This window comes from Anguilla anguilla, chromosome 10, assembly GCF_013347855.1.
Source record: "Anguilla anguilla isolate fAngAng1 chromosome 10, fAngAng1.pri, whole genome shotgun sequence".
Lineage (NCBI taxonomy): Eukaryota > Metazoa > Chordata > Actinopteri > Anguilliformes > Anguillidae > Anguilla > Anguilla anguilla.
In genome coordinates, this window is record NC_049210.1 from 12,958,159 (window position 1) to 12,979,019 (window position 20,861).

The following is a 20,861-nucleotide window of genomic DNA, read 5'->3' on the forward strand; positions in this document are numbered from 1 at the left end:
GTTGATTGACTGCAGCATGGCGGTCCCAGAGGACCCCAAGGAGCCCCACTTCTCGTCCGTCCTCCCCTGGATCATCCTGTACCGCATCATCAAGCACGAGGAGGCGGCCTTCGACTGCCTGCTCCGGCAGCACATGCCTCCCGAGGACGAGGGTGGGTGGAGCTCCTCCCTGACACGCCCTTACGCGAGCCCCCGGAGGCCCCGCCCCTAACCGCCTGCTTCCCGCCCCTCAGACGACCCGGACACGCCCATGCTGCCGTCCTCCCTGATGCTGCTCAACACGGCGCACGAGTACCTGGGCCGCCGCTCCTGGTGCTGCAACTCGGACGGGGCGCTGCTCAAGTTCTACGTGAGTCTCGCGCTCGCGCTCTCCATTCTGTCAGGGGTTAGCGATGCACTTCCTGCTTCCTGTTACGGGTCAGAATTCCTGTGAAATTCTTGCCACGGCAGGAACTTGGGTAGCACTTTGACAACAGCTGTGGGTTCCCAAGTGAAAGTTTTTTCCACTACTTGGCACCCTACTTATGCAAACAAACGCTTACGCAAACAACAAAAATATGTTTCTGCTTGGACCGTTTTCTCACCCACTCTATTATATTTGTACGGCTGTATTTTTTCCAGCTTACACAATTTTCAACTTTTATATGAGAGTCTGTTTATGTACATTTCTGTTCCAGAATCATTTGCTAAAAATATCTTGGTTTGAATCATACATACTGTACAGAATGCGATGTACAAGTATATAAAAAGCTGTGATAAATATCAAACCCATATGTAAGCACTTGTAATTTGTGATTAAGTAGAATTTATCAAGTAATATACAAACAGATGCCTGTGATTTTTGAACAGTTGAGGACTTGGATATGAGACAGGCATTTGATCTTTTCTGTTGAGCAGATATTTGCAAGCATGTACTGTTGTTTGATAAATTTGGCTTAAACGGTCTTTAGGGGCTCTGTCTTTGGGGACAAATGGGCAGATGGTAGAATTGGAATTGCCTGAAATGAAAGCAGAAGCAGTGCAGAGCATCGCACCGCTGATTCAGGCTGCTTGTGCCGTTGAGTTTAAGAAATGGTTTTTTATTGTCACCTGTGGAAAACCCAACCTTTGAGGTTAAATGATACATGAGTGAACTAGGCCCTGCAATATACTGAATATATATAGCCGAGTGGGTGGCACTGAGTAAAGTAAAATGGTTCACAACGCCAAGGGCCATGTTTCTTGCCATCTGTTGTATTTCCACTCGATTGGGTTGGACCTCGGTAATGTGAACCTTAGGGTCTGTGCGACCGTGTCCCGCGGTCTCTGTATCGTGCTGACCGCGGATGGTCTCTGTGTCACATTGACTGCGGGCGGTGGGGTCTCTGTGTCACACTGACCACGGGCGGTGGGGGTGGGTGCGGGCACAGGTGCGGGTCTTGCAGAAGGAGCTGGTGGCCTCCACCTCGGAGGACACCCACCCGTACAAGGAGGAGCTGGAGACGGCCCTGGAGCAGTGCTTCTACTGCCTGTACGCCTACCCCAGCAAGAAGAGCAAGGCCCGCTATCTGGAGGAGCATTCTGCTCAGCAGGTCAGAAACCCTCACTGTTACCCAACATTAAACCCTCTCTGTTACATACTCAACATTAAATCCTCACTGTTACATACTCAACATTAAACCCTCACTGTTACCCAATATTAAACCCTCACTGTTACATACTCAACATTAAATCCTCACTGTTACATACTCAACATTAAACCCTCACTGTTACATACTCAACATTAAACCCTCACTGTGTTACATACTCAACATTAAATCCTCACTGTTACATACTCAACATTAAACCCTCACTGTGTTACATACTCAACATTAAATCCTCACTGTTACATAATCAACATTAAACCCTCACTGTTACCCAATATTAAACCCTCACTGTTACATACTCAACATTAAATCCTCACTGTTACATACTCAACATTAAACCCTCACTGTTACATACTCAACATTAAACCCTCACTGTTACATACTCAACATTAAACCCTCACTGTTACATACTCAACATTAAACCCTCACTGTGTTACATACTCAGCATTAAATCCTCACTGTTACATACTCAACATTAAACCCTCACTGTGTTACATACTCAGCATTAAATCCTCACTGTTACATACTCAACATTAAACCCTCACTGTGTTACATACTCAACATTAAATCCTCACTGTTACATACTCAACATTAAATCCTCACTGTTACATACTCAACATTAAACCCTCACTGTTACATACTCAACATTAAACCCTCACTGTGTTACATACTCAATATTAAACCCTCACTGTTACCCAATATTAAACCCTCACTGTATTACATACTCAATATTAAACCCTCACTGTGTTACATACTCAATATTAAACCCTCACTGTTACCCAATATTAAACCCTCACTGTATTACATACTCAACATTAAACCCTCACTGTGTTACATACTCAATATTAAACCCTCACTGTTACCCAATATTAAACCCTCACTGTTACATACTCAATATTAAACCCTCACTGTGTTACATACTCAATATTAAACCCTCACTGTTACCCAATATTAAACCCTCACTGTATTACATACTCAATATTAAACCCTCACTGTGTTACATACTCAATATTAAACCCTCACTGTTACCCAATATTAAACCCTCACTGTATTACATACTCAATATTAAACCCTCACTGTGTTACATACTCAATATTAAACTCTGTATTATATACCCAATATTAAACCCTCACTGTTACATACTCAACATTAAACCCTCTCTGTATTACATACTCAATATTAAACCCTCTCTGTATTACATACTTAACATTAAACCTTCACCGTTAGGTACTCAACATTAAACCCTCTCTGTATTACATACTCAATATTAAACCCTCTCTGTATTACATACTTAACATTAAACCTTCACCGTTAGGTACTCAATATTAAACCCTCTCTGTATTTCATACTCAACATTAAACCCTCACTGTTAGGTACTCAATATTAAACCCTCTCTGTATTTCATATTCAACATTAGGGCAAACCCTCACTGTGTTACATCCTCAATATTAGACCCTGACCGTGTGTTCTTTGTGACTGTTAACACCAGTTTAGTGTTATGCACAGTGTAATATTAATATGAAACCCTCACAATTGCATACGCAGCATTAGGAGCCTGACCACGTATCCATCCTACCTGCTACACCAGTTTAGTTTCATGCACAGTATAAAATCAACGATTTTGATATTGTTGCAGCATGATTGCAATACCTGTAGCGGCTGCTAGGGGGCAGCCAAGCTCTCTTTTTGCCGATTGCAGATGTTTGCTCAGGAGATGGGCAGCGATCCTGTTGTTGTGCACTGAATGCAGTTTCTCAGAGGGGCTGAGTTCATTAGTTAATGAATACAGCCCCCTGAGTAATCAGAGCCGGTCAAGCCGGTCACAAGGCCCTGTTACAGTCGAATGAGCCAGTAGACCGGTCATTGATTTAGCTTTCAGGGGCCCTGAATTAGATTATTCATCAACCTCTGCAACCAAATCTCTACTGTTTTAGGGATAAGTTGTGTGGACTGCTGTATAAATTATCTGCCTGCGGGGCTGAGAATGCAGATTGTTTTCAGCGCGTTTGTGTCTGTGTGTGTGTTTGCATTGGTTTGCGATTCTGTGGTTGTGTCTGTGCATATGCATGTATGTGTTTCTGTGCAGGTGAGTATTTCAATGTGTTGTTTGTGTGTGTGTGTGCGCATGTGTTTGTGTTCTACGTGCGTGTGTCTGAATGCGTATCTTTGGGTGAATGTGTGCTTAATGAATGTATGCTTGTGTGTGTGTGCATGTGGAAGTGTGTGCATGAGTGTGTGTGTGTGTTCCCATGTGCATGTGTGCGAGTGTGTGTGCATGAGTGTGTGCACGCGCACACACTTGTCAGTGTTTGTGTTTAGTCTGCATGCGCGTCTGCATGTTTTTCTGTGTGTGTGTGTACGTGTTTGCGCACGTGTGTGTGTGTGTGCATGCATGTGTTTCTGAGTTCAGTGTGTATGTGTGATTGCTTGCCTCTGAATGTGTGTGTGTGTGTGTGTGTGTGTGTGTGCGCGCGCTAGGAAGTCTGGTTGCTGCTAATGTAAACACTCTGGAAGCTCTCTGTGGTGCCAGCTCTTGGAATAATAAAATGGTTTTGCTGGCATGACTCCGTCTCTCATCGCGCTCTATTTACAATCTCAAACTTCTGCTGAGCAGCCTTTGGCGTTGCGGCAAAATATGTTTTCAGGTTTTCCGTTTGGGAGGATATGCAGAATCTCCCTCTTAGTCTCGTATGCCTTTATTGATTAATTTACATATGCATTCGGATGAGAATGAGCCGGGCAAGATTGGCAACTGCTGCAGGTGCAGCAAAGCCATGGAAGAGATACTGTTAGTATTGCTGATGGTGGGTATCGATAAATTAACCACTCGCTTCATCGCATTATGTCCCTGAGGTGGTTTTTTCTTTGTTCCCTCCAGGGGGCGCTGGTAAATCCCCGGGGGAGCTGATTAGCAGTGTGAATGGGGGAGAGACAGGCGGTAGAGGCACGGGGAGGAGCGGGGGAAATATCGACCGGGTGCGAGAGCCTCGGAGAGAGAGCTCACGCGGACGGGGCGGCGCGTAGATTAAAAATGCATCGGCTCCTGTCTGCACGCGTGCAGAGTGAGCAGCATGCTCCTGCTCCTGCTCCTGCATCCAGAGACAGCCTGCTGTTCACACAGCAAAATTCTCTCTTCTAGGTAGTCTGGTAGTGGTGGGACTCTGGACACTGAATCTGTGTATCTCTAATTTAAGCATTCATTTATTGATGTGGTAGTCCCTGCTAAACGTGAACACCGATGTATTGAGTTGAGGGGGTGGGGTGGGGGGGGGGGGGGTGCTGTCAGAGTGGATAGGGGGTGCCTGCATTGAAGCTACCAGGACCAGTGCAAAGGCAAGTGGCAGAACCTGTGTAGGCCAGACTGGAACACATGTCTACTGATGTATATTTAACATATTAATGAGAGTGGGGATTTTACTCTAGTTGTACAATGAAGATCAAAAACATCTTGCGGCTAGCTCAAATGTCATTAACTCAACGTTCGCTGTGCTATTCCCAGTATGTCTCATAAAAGATGAAAAGAAAAATGAACAACACGCTTGTTTTGTTGATTCACAAGGTAAATTGTGGTCGCAAGGTGAAATTCACGGTGTTAGTTCTTCTCAGTTGTAACCACACACCAACTGTTTGGGAAATTACAGTTTAAAATACTCATTTGAAATTCCCAGTTACTGTAAAATGTTATTTATCGGTACTACAAATAAAGCTGTTGGAAAGCTTTCATGTTTCAGAGTATAATAGCATAAATTCCATTTCCTTAGCCCTTGACATTATGAGGTGGGCTGCAGGTAACAGCACCCGTTTGTGTTTGGGCGTGTCCCGCAGGTTGAGCTCCTGTGGGCCGACGCCCTCTTCATGTTCCAGTACTTCAAGCCCAAGACGCTTCCGGAGTTCGACAGCTACAAGACGAGCACGGTGTCAGCCGACCTGTCCAACCTCCTGAAGAGGATCTCAGGCATCGTTCCCCGCGGCGACGACCCCACCCTGACCATGGAGGAGGTGTCGGCCTACATCGAGGGCGGGGGGCTCAAGGTCGGCAGAGGCTCAAGCAAAACTCTCCAGGGGTCCCTATTTATTAAACGGCACCGGGCATCATGGGTGCATGAAAATGATTCAACAATGAAAATTGGTTTGAAAATTGATTGGCTCATAGTACATAGGGCAGTATGTCCATCCATTCTGCACAGGATGTCATTTTGGCTGATGCATTTTCTTTGGGTAGCACAAAATACTGTACCTGTAACCACAGTGTGGTCACATCCACTTCCTAATTTTCGCCACTTCCTGTTTCTCGCAAAACCACTCCAGCTCTGACTGGGCACCATCAGTTAAGCGGTTTCCCTCAGTGCCAGAGGAAGCCGAAGGCAACATCAACAGCAGCATTGGAGCGCATTTAAATTTGCGAGCCTTTCAGTCGCACAGTACGCAGGCCGTGCTTCTCGGTAGAAAATCCGGTTTCCCTGGTGAAGCTGAGGTAACTGCCTTTAGTGTTTGAAGCCGAGGTGCCAGTGGGTGGATGCCCCAGAATGGGGAGTTTTATAATAGAACAGGAGTACTTTATTTTTTCCCTACAAGGATTTCAAAGCCATTTGAACTTGCTTAAAAACATTCAAATGGAAACCAAAAATACGTCCCAACACCACTGGCTGCCATTACTGCGCCAAGAGGACAGACTGTAACATTGAAAGGCAGAGTTATGCACGAGAGCTCAAAACAAATGAGGTTTAAAGTCTTCCAGTGACTGAACTCACAAAGACAACCTACCCACTGCCCTACACAATTGAAATTTGGGTTGGGGATGTGTTCGTTAAGACATTGCTCGCCAAGGAAAATATTATTTTGTGCGGTGTTCTTCGGCTAAAAATAGTTCTGGCTTTCCTTTGCCGGCTGAGTTGATCTTGGCACCTTTGTTCCAAACCCAGTCATTAACCTGGCAGCTTCGCCCGGAGAGAGTTTTTTTAGCAATCCGTGTCTTTCCAGCGATGGGCCGCAGTTCTCAGAAACTGGAAAGGACTCCTTCCTTTTCCCCTGTGAACGCAAAGGTAACTTCGCCATGAAGTTGTCAGACTGCCCGGTGTAACGTCTGCTCCCTCATGAATACATCGCAGCTTGATATCCGAGCTAATCGCGTCCCCAACAGCGGGGCATGATTAGTACACACACCTTCTGTCATGCCCTCTCCGTGTGTCTGTTTGGATCTGCCTTCATAAATATAGATGGGGTTGCATGTTAGACGTGGAGAACAGAAGGCAGCTCGTTCGGTCGTTGATAGTGTTACAGGCCACCCTTGCGAACAGTCGGTGTATCTGATCCAGTTCCAGTGGAGCGTGGGGGATAATATCAGTGATATCAGTGTCAGTAGGCTGCTGGCCCCCTCGAGGGAGGAGGCACTGTTTTGCCTAGGGCCAGAGCCCCTGGGGCAGTGTGATATTTGCCATAGTGTCAGGTTGGGAAGGAGCGTTTAATTCAGCAAGGTATCCTCAGCCTTAGCATGCAACAGCATCTCACCTGGTCAAGTGGACACCTTCATTCTGGGGGCAGGAATTTTGGGGGAACATGCATCCTTGCGTGTGCCTTTTCATGTACCCCGATGAAAGCCCAGATTTTTAAAAGCTCGTAAGTGTAAGGTATATATGCAATCTCAGGAAGTATCTCTGTCATGTTTCAGGGAGAAGATCATGGGAGATTGCAACAGCTTCTTAAGTCTTGACTGAAAATTGACTAATTAAGGCATAGAGAAATCAGTGGGCAACATTGAGACAGAGCACTAGAAAGTGCTCTTGTCGGGCGAGTCAGAAATACCTCCCCTCCACCTCTGTTCTTGTGGGGAATGGACCGTGCCAACAGTCATTTTTTACGTGCGCCTGTTTACACATGGGCTGTTCCTCTGTTAATGTGCTCAGCCAGCCAAGAACGTAATAGAGCAGTTGGACGGCTCCCTCGCACTCCTGGGTTTCCTGGCGCTCCCTTTTCATGCAGCAGTTTTCCATTGGTTTACAGAGTCACAATCCCCTGTAACATTACCCCCTGTTCCTGCTGTCGCTCCTCCATCTGCATGTGAGTCCTTTATGGCCGTGAAGGGCGGAATGCAGTTTGCCTTTTGTGGCCTGCTTACCTGTTTGGTTCATGCGGGTGGTGAAGGCCTCTACTGTATGATGTTCCTTGATGACTGGTCCAAAATTCTCTGGAATTATGACTGAATCTGAGTAGAACACAATTAAAAAGAGCTTAGTCCATTTCTGTTGTGGATTATCTATTGCTCACACACTAAAATGTGTCTCCTGAGAAATAAGAGGCATCTCATTTTCACTTGCCTTTAATGATTACACCAAACTCTGTTGCCAAAGCCTCTCCTTTAAACAGATGAGAAGGCTAAAGTACACCTATTACCAGCACTGAGAAAGTGATTTCAGTGAGACTGAAGGTCATTCTTTCACTTTTGACCCTTTCCTTTCTTGATTCCAGGTGCCCTCTCTTCCCGAGGGAGCTGGTCCAGCGCCCCCTCTGGTCAACGAGCTGTATTACCTCTTGGCTGATTACCACTTCAAAAACAAGGAGCAGTCCAAGGCCATCAAATTCTACATGCACGACATCTGTGTCTGCCCCAACAGGTGTGGATCGCCCTGATTGTGTCTGCATCACATACTCTAATCTTGCCAGATGCTAGCTGATTTCCAGGCCTCTCCAAACCTAGCAGAAAATGTAAATGAGCTGTCTTATTGTGTGAGCAATATGTTTAATGTGTGTGTGATGGTCTGTTTAGCTGGCTAGCCACCAACGTAACATTTTTTACGGTGCTTTTATTCCAGGATGGACCTGTTTTGCTGCTAATTTTGAATGCCTTCTGGTCACCTCCATGCTAAATCTTTATTCTGACACACATACTGTAGGTTCAGAACCCTGAAGGGTACAATAAAAAAATATCAAGGCATGAACGTGCTGCAGACCATGGTGTACACAAGAGTTTCAGTTCTCAGCATCCTTTTCACTCATTAGTCTCTTAGCTCACCTTGGCCACTGCGTGCCGAGTATTGAGTACTATTGAGTAATCCACGTCAGTTTGGTGAGCCTATATAGGCTGAATGGCCTGTATTCATTTTCTGTCCTTTTGTTCTCATGTATAAGCCAGCAGCCATGAGTTATTGAGCAGTGCAGCTGTGTTCAGAACACGCCGTGAGAACAGAAATGAATATCTCTTCTGTGTTCTGGAGCGGTGAACACCGCTGAGGCGGGAGGTAGCGGTATCACCAGCTGTGGCAGATTGTGTTACATGTGAAACAATTCTCAACTGGGTAGCTGGGAAAACCTGTATTTTTAAATTTAGCTAATATAATACATTTCTCCTGCTTTGTTTTACTGTAATGGAAGAATCCACCATTGACTCTGTAACGTAGAGCAGTTTTTTTCTGAAACTAAATTTATGTAGGAAATGTAAATGCTGTTGCTGATGGAGAATTCATTTTGCAATGCAGTTAGAAATAATGCTGTAAAACAGCAAAAATTCATTTTCAGCTGATATTAAGGCCTCCTGTTTCAAAAATACAAATCTTTTTGTAAGTTTAGATTTAACCCAGCTTTGCATGTGATTGGGGATGAACTCTCTTTCAGGGTCATTAAAACAGGGTTAAGATATGGCTGCTGGGTGGCATATCCTGTAAGGCATTGCTGTAGTACATGGATGGACCCCACTGTCTGCTTTTGAGTCCAGACCATGTTGGCACCACACAAGCCACACATGAAGTGTCTTCCTCCGACTCGTGTCTGCGTGAGCCTGACTTGTAGACTGCGGTGTGGTAAAAAGCAGTGGCCGACAGGAAGGGCTGCTGGGGAGAGCAAGTGTTTGCTCTCTCCCAACTCGATAACAGACATCACCACGGCAAGCACTCAGATATACGGCTTTCCAAATTAGGGAAACAAAAACTGGAAGAGTATTAATAAAAAGAGACAGACTGATATATCTGCCTCAGGTCAAACCAGAAGTAGTCGCCTTGGCATAAGTAAATAGAGCTGCTTGGCGCCATCATAGACCTTCTTGCCCGTGTTTTAACGAGGCCTCTCTGCCCACCCCCCCTGCCCCGCAGGTTTGACTCCTGGGCGGGCATGGCCCTGGCGAGAGCCAGCCGCATCCAGGACAAGCTCAACTCCAACGAGCTGAAGAGCGACGGGCCCGTGTGGAAGCACTCGCAGGCCGTGCTCAACTGCTTCAAGCGCGCGCTGGAGATCGACAGCTCCAACCTGTCGCTGTGGATCGAGTACGGCACCATGTCCTACGCCCTCCACTCCTTCGCCTCCCGCCAGCTCAAGCAGTGGAGGAGCGAGCTGCCCCCCGAGATGGTCAAACAGGTGAGGGGCGGGGCCATGCTAATCAAACCAGCCAGCCGTCAATCTGCAGATCAGCGAAGCTTCCTGGTGACCGTTTAGCAAGAAGGCTGTTGGTGGAGGAGTTATGCGGTGCCCCTTGGAGGTGTGAAACTGAGAAAGGTTGACATTGAGGAATTGCTTGTCTGATTGGTGAGGGCCATTACAGGGTTGGATGGTTCAGCTGGCATTAGCACTTAAGCTGTCAGTCACACAGGCGAAGATGAGGAGGCTGTGGTGGCTGGGCGTGGAGATTAGCGGATTGTATCCGTAATGACACTGGGGGATAAGAGGGACGTCGCGCTGGTACTCCGGCTTGGCTTTAGCTCCAGGAGCTCGGCCGCTCACTTGATTAGACTGCCATCTGTTTATATTCTCCAAACGATTTCTGCGCTCTCCGCGTTCCGGCGATAAACACAGCCCAGTTTCGCGACGGCGTTTTATTTATACGCGGCAAATGCAATAAAGGCGAGACAACCGAGTTATGTTGTTTTCTCTTCCCCCCGCGAAGAGAGAGTGAGGAAGAGCGGTCGGGTGCTGGGGAATGCAGCCATTAGAGCCTGTGTGGAAGACGCTAATACTGCTGCCCGCAGCACAAAAGCCCTGTCCTCGTTTTTCTCCTGTCATTTTACCCCGAGTAATCATGCTAATCGCGCCCCCTGCAACACCTCCACCAGCTCCCCGGCCACGGACACTGCTGTTCCTTTCACCGAGCCAAAGTCAAGCTTGTCTGACCCGCGGGCGCTAGCTGCTGTGGCAGTGTTGTTTATTAAGTGAGTGCGTTTCCTGGAAGAGGCTTCGCTTTGAGGATAACCCTGTTTCTGCTGTCAGCTGAAAGGGGGGGGGGGGAGACCGCCAAGGAGTGAAGGTGGCGGAATAAGTGGCATGTCATTCTGTGTGTGCGCGCGTGTGCATGTGCATGTGCGCGTGAGAGTGTGTGCGTGTTTACGCGTGTGTTTACGTGTGTGTGTTTGTGTTTACGTGTGTGTCTGAATGTATGCGTGCGTGCTTGTGCTTACGTGTGTTCATGCGTGTGTGTGTGCGTGTACGCGCTCGCGTGCTGTAGATGGTGGAGCGGAAGCACGCCATGCTGGACACATCGGCGCAGTGCTTCCAGGGCGCGTCGCGGTGCGAGGGGGACGGCGACGAGGAGGAGTGGCTCATCCACTACATGCTGGGCAAGATCGCCGAGAAGCACAAGCAGCCGCCGCGGGAGTACCTCATGCTCTACAAGCAGGTGCACTGTAGGGGGCGCTAGCCTGTGGGCTAAACTGTCACCCGCCTCTCTCTAAAGACCAACCTCCACAACAAATTGGGAGTGAACGCTACACACTTCAACACAAATCCAAAACCCCTGTGTGTGTGTGTGTGTGTGTGTGTGTGTGTACGTGTACACAGATATGTATGTGCACGCGTTCTCCCACGCAGCTTGCCTTTCCCCCCTCCATCTGCTCTGAAGGCTGATCGATGAGGAGCAGCTCCTGACCTCCTTTCTCCCACCTCTCCTCCCTCCCCACCCCCCCACAGGCAGCGCATTATCTGCACGAGGAGGCGGCCCGGTACCCGCGCAAGATCCACTACCACAACCCCCCCGAGCTGGCCATGGAGGCCCTGGAGGTAGGCGGAGCTCGCGGCGGGCGCCCGCGTCCCCTTACCCACAATTCCCACCTATGCAAATGAGATCGGCCTGAAGACAGCGGAAAGCCTCTGCGTTCCGTCTGAAAAACATGAAAGCTGAATCCTCAGTCTGGTTTCATTCTCGACGTGCTGCATTTCTGAACGCTTCCAGCCGACTCCCTGCTCCGGATGTTTGATGTTGAGTCTGTGAGCATCTTCAGGTCCTCTCTCAGGCTTTTCAGCAGTCTAGACCCCAGGGCTCTGAGTGAATAAAGTGTGTGTGTGAGTGTCTGTTAGTCAGTAGTTGTTGAATTTGTTGTTCTTTCTTCAGTTATATAAGTTAGGCACGTTATTTGCTCAGTTTGTTCAGTTAGATTAGTAATTTGCTCACTGTGTCCAGTTAGATTAGTAATTTGCTCACTGTGTCCAGTTAGGTTAGTAATTTACTCACTGTGTTCAGTTAGGTTAGTAATTCGCTCAGAGTGTTCAGTTAGGTTAGTAATTCGCTCAGAGTGTTCAGTTGGGACGACTGGTTGGAATAAGCGCTATATCAGGCCCCTCTCTCTGACTGTTTCCCCCAGCTGTACTTCCGTCTCAGTGCCACCATCCTGAAGCTGCTGGAGTCCGAGGAGGCGAAGGAATCCCTGCTGGAGCACGAGCTCTTCTTCAACATCCTCTCGGACGCCGCGGTCGGACCCTTCGCCAGGGGGGAAGAGAAGAACATGCCCAAATCCAGCGAGAAGTGAGTGGCCCCGCCCTCCAGTGCTTCCTGGGTGCTCTCAATTCCCCCTTAGTTCCTGTTCTGAAGGATTCTGGGAACAGCCATTTTTTTATATATGCCGGTTTGATACTAGTCACAATGAAGCCACTGCACAAAAGCTGCATTGTCGTTAAATTCTGCTTTCGAAAACCTGTGAGTTTGCCACGGAAGCCTGTTTGATAAAACGTCTAATTTAGCTTTTCAGTGGCTGTTGTTCGTTTTTTCCCCCTCAAAACTGTGCTCCTGCACCTTTGGCGCCTCGACAGCCCCGGTCTACGTGTCTGCAATCAGGCGAGGGTGGCAGAAGCCTCTGGCAGTTTCAGTGTTGAGCTGAGTTGCTGAGGCTGCGACCCAGAAGCCTTTGCAGCTGTAAAGGAACTGTAGCGCCTTCATGCCTCGACAGCGACACCTCGTTAGGTCGCGTTCTGCAGAAGTTATATAATCAAAGCTGTGACATCACCCTTTTTTTTTTTTTTGTTTCTGCATTGTATTTCGGTATGGAAATAGAAGGCAGGACTAATTACAGTGTTCCTGCATCAAAACAAAATGTGTTACAATGGCGGTAACCGTGGCGCCTGATTAGTGCAGATCGTTTTTTCTGCTTATTTTGCCAGTGACAGATGGCGTTCGTGCAACGTGCCCGGCGTAGGTAAAATATTCCGCTAGCTTTCATTTAATCTGAGTCAGTAACACCATCTATTAAAAAACACCATCCTTAAGCAGGTAGGTTGGTCTGTTCTGTTTGTGTTTCAGTTGACACCCTCCACCCACACCTGCTGAGAAAGTGTGTGTGTTTTTTTCCCCCCTCACTCGTACACACTAGCTCGTAACATGAATGGTGGACATTGCAGGGTGTTGGGTTGAGCTTGTGGTGCGGGGGGGGGGTGTTTCTGCACTGTGTATTTGCACGTGGAAACCCTGTTTTCTTGGTGGATGGGGGGGGGGGGTTGAGGGCTCTCGTCGGCAGCTTCTGACCCCCCCCACCCCGCGCCGTGGCTGTCTCGCCCCCCCCCCAGGGAGAAGCCCCCATCGGTGAACGACGAGGACTCGCACTCCTCCTCCGTGGGCGTGGCTCCAGGCCTCAGGACGTCCCTCCCCTCCAGCGGGCCAGGTCTGACATCCCCACCGTACACGGCCGCCCCGGTCGACCACGATTACGCCAAACGTAAAACCCTCCGGCAGCAGCAGCAGCAGCAGTGGCAGCAGCAGGAGCAGGAGGAGCAGGAGGAGGAGGAGCGGCAGGCCGATGGTACAGTCCCAGTCCTGGACTCCGCCTCTGGGGTGGGGCCTTCTCTTCACTGGGAGAGGAATCGCACTGGGGAGGAATGAGGAGGATGGCGATAATGGCGATGATTATGATGATTATGGTGATTGGTGTGCCTCCAGTAATGACCCCTCCTGCACCAGGTGACAGGGAGGTTGTAAGATGGGCAATATGGCTGCTTGGGAGCATGTTAGGAGATGAGGCTGTGCTCGTGTGGACTGCGTTGTGTGAGCTCATGCATGAGCAGTCAGGTGCCAGGAGCTTCAGACCTGGGCAGATGGAAAAGGAGGAGACGAGGACTGTGTGTGTGTGTGTGTGTGTGTGTGTGTGTGTGTGTGTGTGTGTGTGTGTGTGTGTGTGTGTGTGTGTGTGTGTGTGTGTGTGTGTGTGTGTGTGTGTGTGTGTGTGTGTGTGTGTGTGTGTGTGTGTGTGTGTGTGTGTGTGTGTGTGTGTGTGTGTGTGTGTGTTTGTGTTTGTGTTTGTGTATATACCTGTGTGTATGTGTGTGTGTCTACACGCACATGTATGTGGGTAGATGATGCTGTGTACGTGTGTACATTTGTGTACGTGCCAGCGTGCGTGCGTGCGTGTATAAGCGTGCACGCATACGTGCGTGAGTGAGTATGTTACGGCGGTTGGCGGCTGCAGCGCTCCAGTCTCTGCTTCTCAGTACTGACCCCGCCCCTCCCTCCTGTTCCCTGTGCTTCCCCCTGCTGCTCCCTCCCCCCCCCCGCCCCCCACTGCCATCATTAACCAGTGGCCCCACGCACATCGGCGAGGGGCGCAGCGATGCATAGCTAACGCACGGCTCACGCCGAATTACCTGCAGCGCCCCGCAGCTTTCCCTCCTTTCACGATTAGCACAGCCCGTTAGCTTCCGCCACCTTCCTGTCAGCCGTTTAAAAAAAGCCTTTATTCATACGTTTAGTTTTTTTTTATAAAAAGGTGCCTTCGTCGGTGAAAGTTTGTTAGCTCGACAGGAAAGCCGCGTACGTGCGCCGCGGCGGTACAGACGGTCCCCGCGCAGTTGTTTACGTTCCCGGCGGGGGAGAGAGAGAGAGCGGCGGGCGATCGAGCGGATATAAAAGCACGGGCCGCTCGGGCGCGTTTGCACAGGAAAGCGGAATGAACCCGGGCGAGCTGCCGGCCCCCGGGGTCCCACCCGACCCCCTCCCTCTCCCCCCACGCGCGCTCCAGGTGTGTTTCCCGCGGCGGGGCGAGAGCAGAAGGGTCGCCGCGGGAACCCCAAATCGAGCAGAAGCGGCTCCTCCTCCAGCCGGGCCGCGGAAAGTCTCTGAAACGTCCGGCACTTGAGCTTAATTGGCCCGTTCCGTGCGCCACTCATCCAGTCCCACAGTTATTAAAATAATAGATTTTTGATATTAGCCAGACGCGAGCCGGCGGTTAGCGCGGCGGCGGGGTCGACAGGTGCCCCTCCGGCGGCTGAGCAAATGCCAGCTCTGTCTCTCAGACTCGAGCACACACGCTTACAGCCGAGGCTGTGCCCGGTTCACCAAACAGCGCACTTTATGAAGCGTGCACTCAAAATGTTCTCTGAAAACGGCTGGGTTTGTATTGTATTGAAATGGCTTCCATGCTTAATTTACGGGGGCCAGTGTCAATGGAAACGGTACATTATGATGATTATGGGATAATAACAGTAGGTTTTTTTCTATTGTATCTCATGACCCAGCAGTGAGTCCCCACTCACTATCTGAGAAGCACCAGGAGTGCTCTCTGCGTATCTGAAGCGTGATTGGCAGATACTCCAGGAAGCCAGGCTTTGAATAGGTGTTCCTTTGGCCGGGCAGTTTCAGTGGCACAGCTCGTCCTGGCATTGTGCAGAGGGATGCCACGTTCTGGCAGGAGACGGGGGCCGTATTATGCAGCGGACGCGCCCGCCTGTGCCCTGCCACCCGGGTTAAACTGGAGCATCCTGGCAGAGCCTGGTCCGTGTGCCACTGACGGCTTACCCACAGAGGACAGCGGGCGACGTGAGAGAAGAGAGAGTTTCCTTAGTCAGAGTTTCAAAACGACATGTTTACCGCACACCTTCAATGCACCTTTTGTCCTCCTTTACTGTCGTCATTCGCTATAATTTACTATTGCAGTTGAGAGAACATGTTTTCACAGGTCCATTGATACGGTTTTCTGAGAAATGCGAATCTGCGCTTAATGGGAAAATGCTTTTAATGCGTTTCCCCAGACTCCACAGAGAAATGACAACTGAAATTTTACTTACGGTCCAAACAGCTTTCTTTTCATCCTCTAATAACTGAGGAAAATGTGTAGATTAACTGTTTGCTTTCTCTAGAATGTGGTGCTAGTGTGCTGAGATTTTGAAATGTCCATTATAAATAGAAACTGATATTTGGGCATAGTTGAACATCTTCACTATTACTAAGGTGCCTAATTACTGCAGTGACGCAGTGGTCCACATCTGCCCTTCCAAGCCTCAGTCGAGCCCATTAGACCAGAATGTGAATAATTGATTTACCTGCAGTGATATCGGTTATCAATCCATGCCCTTCAAACAGTTTGGGGGACGTGGAGGCAGAGCAAACGGATTGGTTCTCTTGGCAAGGGCAGACCTATGATAGTCTTGACCTGCTTCTTCGATGGATCCATTAATGCAGGATTCTATGCAGAAAAAAGAGCCAAAATACACTTAACACAATTGAATTAGTGTGAAATTTTGATATGTCTTGCTTTCCAAAGACAGCATTCCATGAGCTAGCATAATTCTTTTTTTACTAGATGTTTTTAGCAGGAGATATGTTGTATATTTACAGACGTTTATGACAACTTGCTGGCTTTGTTGTGGTTGGTATAGGGGCACCTGCAGGCTTGTGGTTTGCAAGAAAATGCAGTTCAAGTAATACAGCGACATCGTGATTCCCCTCGAAAAGAAGATTGAATGTTTGTTTTTTGATGAATTGCGCGCACAACCTCTAGAGGCATAACATTGCTGTAAAAGCTGCTTCGGAGTTATTTGAAGTATATTGTTTTGTTTAAAACCCCTGATTGCCCAAATTCCAGCTATTGTAAAGCAAGCCGTTTCTCAGAAACTCATTTTAAATATCTGAAATTTCCTTCATCACAAGTATGAAATATGAAAGAAAAAAAAACTCCAGGAAGTGAACAATCCCTTTAAAATATCAGCCATAGCAATTCCTTATGGGCCATGGTTATAGCTTGCTTTGCTCACACATGATGCCACAGGATGTTGTATTGAGTCTGAGCAGATCAATAGACATCCCTCACTGCCCTGCCATTTGTAAGGTGGCAATAAATATATTTTTAGATTTTAAAGCCGTTATTTATTATGGCTATTTAGGCAGCTTCCAGTTTTCAAGTGGTGAATAATTTCAATTTGCCCTGTATTAAGAGTTATGACTGGCTCCTTTGAGATTATATTTTAATAAAATATATATTATATTTTTTCTAGAACAGGTGTCTGCGTTCCTGTTCAGTGGTTCCTCTTTGTTGAATAATTAGCTTCATACTTATTCTGTCACTTCAGTGCTTCCAACTGTTATTTGGCTACAGCTGGCTGGTCAGAAATGAATACATTTAAGTTTAGAGTTTCTTAAGGACAGTTCAGTGAGTGGTAGTGTAGTTTCTCAGCTGGAGGTGCTACTTCCTCAACATCAATAGGCGGAAAAGTGGTTATATGTTTGAAGCCTGCTAGCTCCCTAATGGGTGGCAACAAAGGCTGCATCAGGTTAGGAATCGGGTTTATTCCGGTACATTCCGTCTAAGGAAGTATGAAGTTGAAATAAGTTTCTTCCCTTTTATGAAATGCCTTGGTGTTTCAGCTCCGAACAAGGACTGCTGCAGAAAACCTGCATTTTGCACCTAATTTAAGATCGCTCCGCGTCGCTGAAATGGTGCCTGACGAGACATGATCAGACGTCCCTGTCATTCAGAATCGTGAGTGAGTTCCGCGCCACTTTGTTAGAAAGGGACTTAATTGCACTCCTGCAGCACCGAGAGAGGGCGGAAGGTCCGTCGCTGATGCTTTTAGAGCCCATGACACATCCACTCAGCAGGCAGGCGAGCAGCGCGACAAAATAGCCCAGCGCCATGGAGTGATTTTGACGCGAGCGAGGGACCGCGGTCGCTCCGCGCGGATATGAGAGCATTGTTCTGCCGTCGCCGGGCCGCTTTTAGCCCTCCGTCGCTCATGCCTTTTATTTTGACGGCAGCGCAGCGCTGATTACCTGTATCCGTGTCTCCGCTAACTTAAAGGTCATTTGAGGTCCGTTCTCTTTGGCGGTTGGATTTCGAGCCTCGTCCGGCATTCCGCGGAACATCCCGGATGCTGAAATGAGATTACGGCACCGCCAGGTTTCAGGTCCGGATAAGAAAAGGCTGTGGGTTTGCTTCAAGTACGGTTCAAAATAAATCCTGCACTCACCTGAATGTCACGGAGCCTGTGGCTAAGGGTACGCCCTGCTTGGTAACCAATCTCACAGGCCAGCTGGCTGTATGAACTGATGGCATCTAACTGCTAATGAAAGAACGGAAGCAACAAATGTATGTATCACAACGCACCTGTTATTGTGTGTATTTAAAAGCGACCTTTTTTCTATTGCCCCGAGCCTGTCTGTCTTAATACTGCAGCCATATTGCCCATGTTGCTGGTTTCTCTGTCGGCCTTTCCAGATTCCTTCCTGCCTACCTGCCTGCTACCTCTCTGCCTGCTTGCTTCTGACACAACCTGCTTTTGTCATTTTTGTATGCATGTGGAACCCATGGGACGAATGCCCCCGCCAGACAAGTCCGGTGCCCCCCTTCCCCACTCCCCAACCCCCCCCCCCCCCCCGCCCACAAACCAACATCGTCCTCCGCCGTGTGTCTGTGAATTTACAGTGTGGCTGGTGGCGGGGTTTTATGTGTGGGGGGCCTTGTGCAATAACATTTCCAGGTGGTTCTTCTCAAGGTAAAGTAATTTTTTTATACAGTCATATCTGGTACCGATCGTACTGTAAGTTCTGTTATTGAGGGGGGAAAAAAGCGGGGGAAAAAAACAAATTCAGCGACGACCCGTCGAGATGCCGTCTCGGGGTGCCCGTGTCCTGGTTAGCATCGCGTTGGTGCTCCGCCCACCAGACTGACGGCTGTCTTCGATTGGCCCGTCAGCGGGACGCCCCTCGTGAGCTGATTCCCACCACTGCCAGGCGGGGGGTTGCTGAAGCGTCTCTTTGTGAGCCGTCAGGTATAAGGAGATAGTGAACAGCGCTGCAGTTCCTGGCCACATTGGCTATCCTCATATGATCGGGTTGCAAGTTCAAATCCCAAGGGGGGAGGATGGGGGTGGGGCACTGCCATTATGCCATTCCCCCAACCTGAACTGCTTCAGTATATACCCTGCTGTGTAGATGAATTTTGTGTAAAACATGTAAGTTGCTTATGTTGCCTTGGTAGAATATCTGCTAAGCAAATTTACAATGATTCCTTTGCAATTAGCAATGCTATAGTTTCTCCAGTAGGATGGTATAGCCTTTGCACTGTATATCCTTAGTTAGCCGGGACGAGGGAGCTTTAAATGTGCCCTAAACCCAACTCCCAATGTCCTCCACAGCCCCCCCTCCTTCTGACCACGATTACTCCCTGCCCAGCTCCCCGGTGTGGCTGTCATCCAGGAACGGTACAGTCCCCACTGTCTGCTCTCCCAGCTTCCCCTGAAAAAAAGGACAAACTGCTCCTCTCCCCTGTTCACACTTCCTGGGTTTACTGGGCTCCGTACACCCACTTCCCCCCTCTCTACCAGTCTGTTCACGAATCTATTTAGTGGGCTTAAACCGCATGCTGAGGAGTGGGGTCGTTTAAAGGTGGCTTAGGGTGGAAAGTTACAACCGCTAGGCTAGGCTACTTGTTTAAAGGAAAGGGGCCGAATATACAGATGATCTGTGATTCATTTCTAGCTAAATTCCTGGATGTAAACAGAGCTTGGAGTGCTATGTGCCTGTAATAACTTGCAGCCCTGAGCCACCTGAGCTGTTTTTTTATTGGTTGAGCTTAAACTCCAGGCATGTGAAAATGAATGGAAATAAACAGGAGTAGCTGAGCTGGCTTATTTCACGCGGGAGCTGCGTAGTGGAGCCTCCTAAGTTTTAAAGATGTTTTTGGATAAACCCAGAGGACGCTGAAGAGTGGAATCCTGTGCTACCGCCGCCAGTCCTGGCTGTGTATACTCTTACTGAAAATCCATCATGTCTGCTGGTGCCGGGAAGCAGCGCCCTGCGTGTGAAGGCCGACTCTCGGACCTTTTCCCGAAACGCGGTCCGTCCTTCCCGCGGCGCGGCGACGGCATTCCTCCGCAGAGCCCATCTATCACGCGGCCGCGCTCTTGAGCCAAAGCGGCGCGGCGCGGCTGCATTACGCTAATTAGATTCAAGAGAATTCCCCTGTGTTCCCATTTAAAAAACATGGCCGAACGTTCTCCACCCCCCCCCCCCCGGTTAGTTCTGCTATTGTCTGCAGGAAGGCAGCTGGGTTCTGCTGAGGCTGCATTTCAGGATGCGCAGTGCCCTGCCCGTGACCGGGAGTTTTGGCACCCGCTCCGTCTTCTATTACGGGGAATGGGGGGGAGGTAAGGGGGGGTCCCTGGACACGGTCTGCGGGCGGAGACCCGGCCCGCCCCCTTGCATTAGCTGGGGGCGCAAAGAAAAGCTCCCCTTCCCCATGTTGCTGGTTTCTCTGTCAGCCTTTCCAGCGGAAGGACCCCTCTCAGCGGGAGGGAACGGACGGCCGAGAGCCCTGGCAGACTCCCTCGTTAAAGACCCACTAGCTGACGGCTCCACAAGAACTCCAGGGCGCTAGGGATGTTGGGAAAAGTGTTGTCCCAACCCTGAGCGTGGATGGGAGGGGGAGGGCTGGTTTTGGGATTTGGAGCTCCATCAGTTGAACCCCAGGGGCTGAGGGTTCAGACCCGTCCCTCCTCTCTAAAACTACATATCCCAGCATTGATTGGGGCCATCACTGTGCTCCTCCTGCGTGGCCAGTTAGCGTACCGGCTGGTAGTTCCTGGCAGCCCAACACACTCTCGCCTCAGCGTTTGCTATACTGCCAGCGGTGCTTCACCTTCACACCCCTCTGCTGGCGGGATATTGGCGGCTCCACAGGTGGCTCTCTCTCTCTGTTTCTCGCTCTATTGAATCTGGTGGTGGTGGTGGGGGGGGGCGGGTTTTGTGCACATTGGTGGAGATAATTCATACGGTGATTCTTTGTC

General features: G+C 49.1%; 1 protein-coding gene across 7 annotated transcripts in view; it reads left to right on the forward strand.

Moving 5' to 3' along the window:
• The window catches only part of cabin1 (calcineurin binding protein 1), a 70,132-nt gene that overhangs the window by 8,222 nt on the left and 41,049 nt on the right, over window positions 1-20,861 (forward strand). For 5 of the 7 annotated variants that reach the window (XR_004767186.1, XR_004767185.1, XM_035436216.1 and 2 more), the window contains exons 18-28: window positions 2-152; window positions 234-349; window positions 1,410-1,571; window positions 5,451-5,657; window positions 8,091-8,236; window positions 9,707-9,968; window positions 11,050-11,220; window positions 11,511-11,600; window positions 12,182-12,342; window positions 13,377-13,609; window positions 19,212-19,277. Coding sequence is in view for 5 of the 7 variants with exons in the window: in XM_035436216.1 (XP_035292107.1) it covers window positions 2-152; window positions 234-349; window positions 1,410-1,571; window positions 5,451-5,657; window positions 8,091-8,236; window positions 9,707-9,968; window positions 11,050-11,220; window positions 11,511-11,600; window positions 12,182-12,342; window positions 13,377-13,609; window positions 19,212-19,277 (1,765 nt within the window). In the remaining 2 variants the exon portion in view is untranslated. The remainder of the gene's footprint in view (window position 1; window positions 153-233; window positions 350-1,409; window positions 1,572-5,450; window positions 5,658-8,090; window positions 8,237-9,706; window positions 9,969-11,049; window positions 11,221-11,510; window positions 11,601-12,181; window positions 12,343-13,376; window positions 13,610-19,211; window positions 19,278-20,861) is intronic. The other 2 variants (XM_035436219.1, XM_035436220.1) reach the window with 2 other exon arrangements.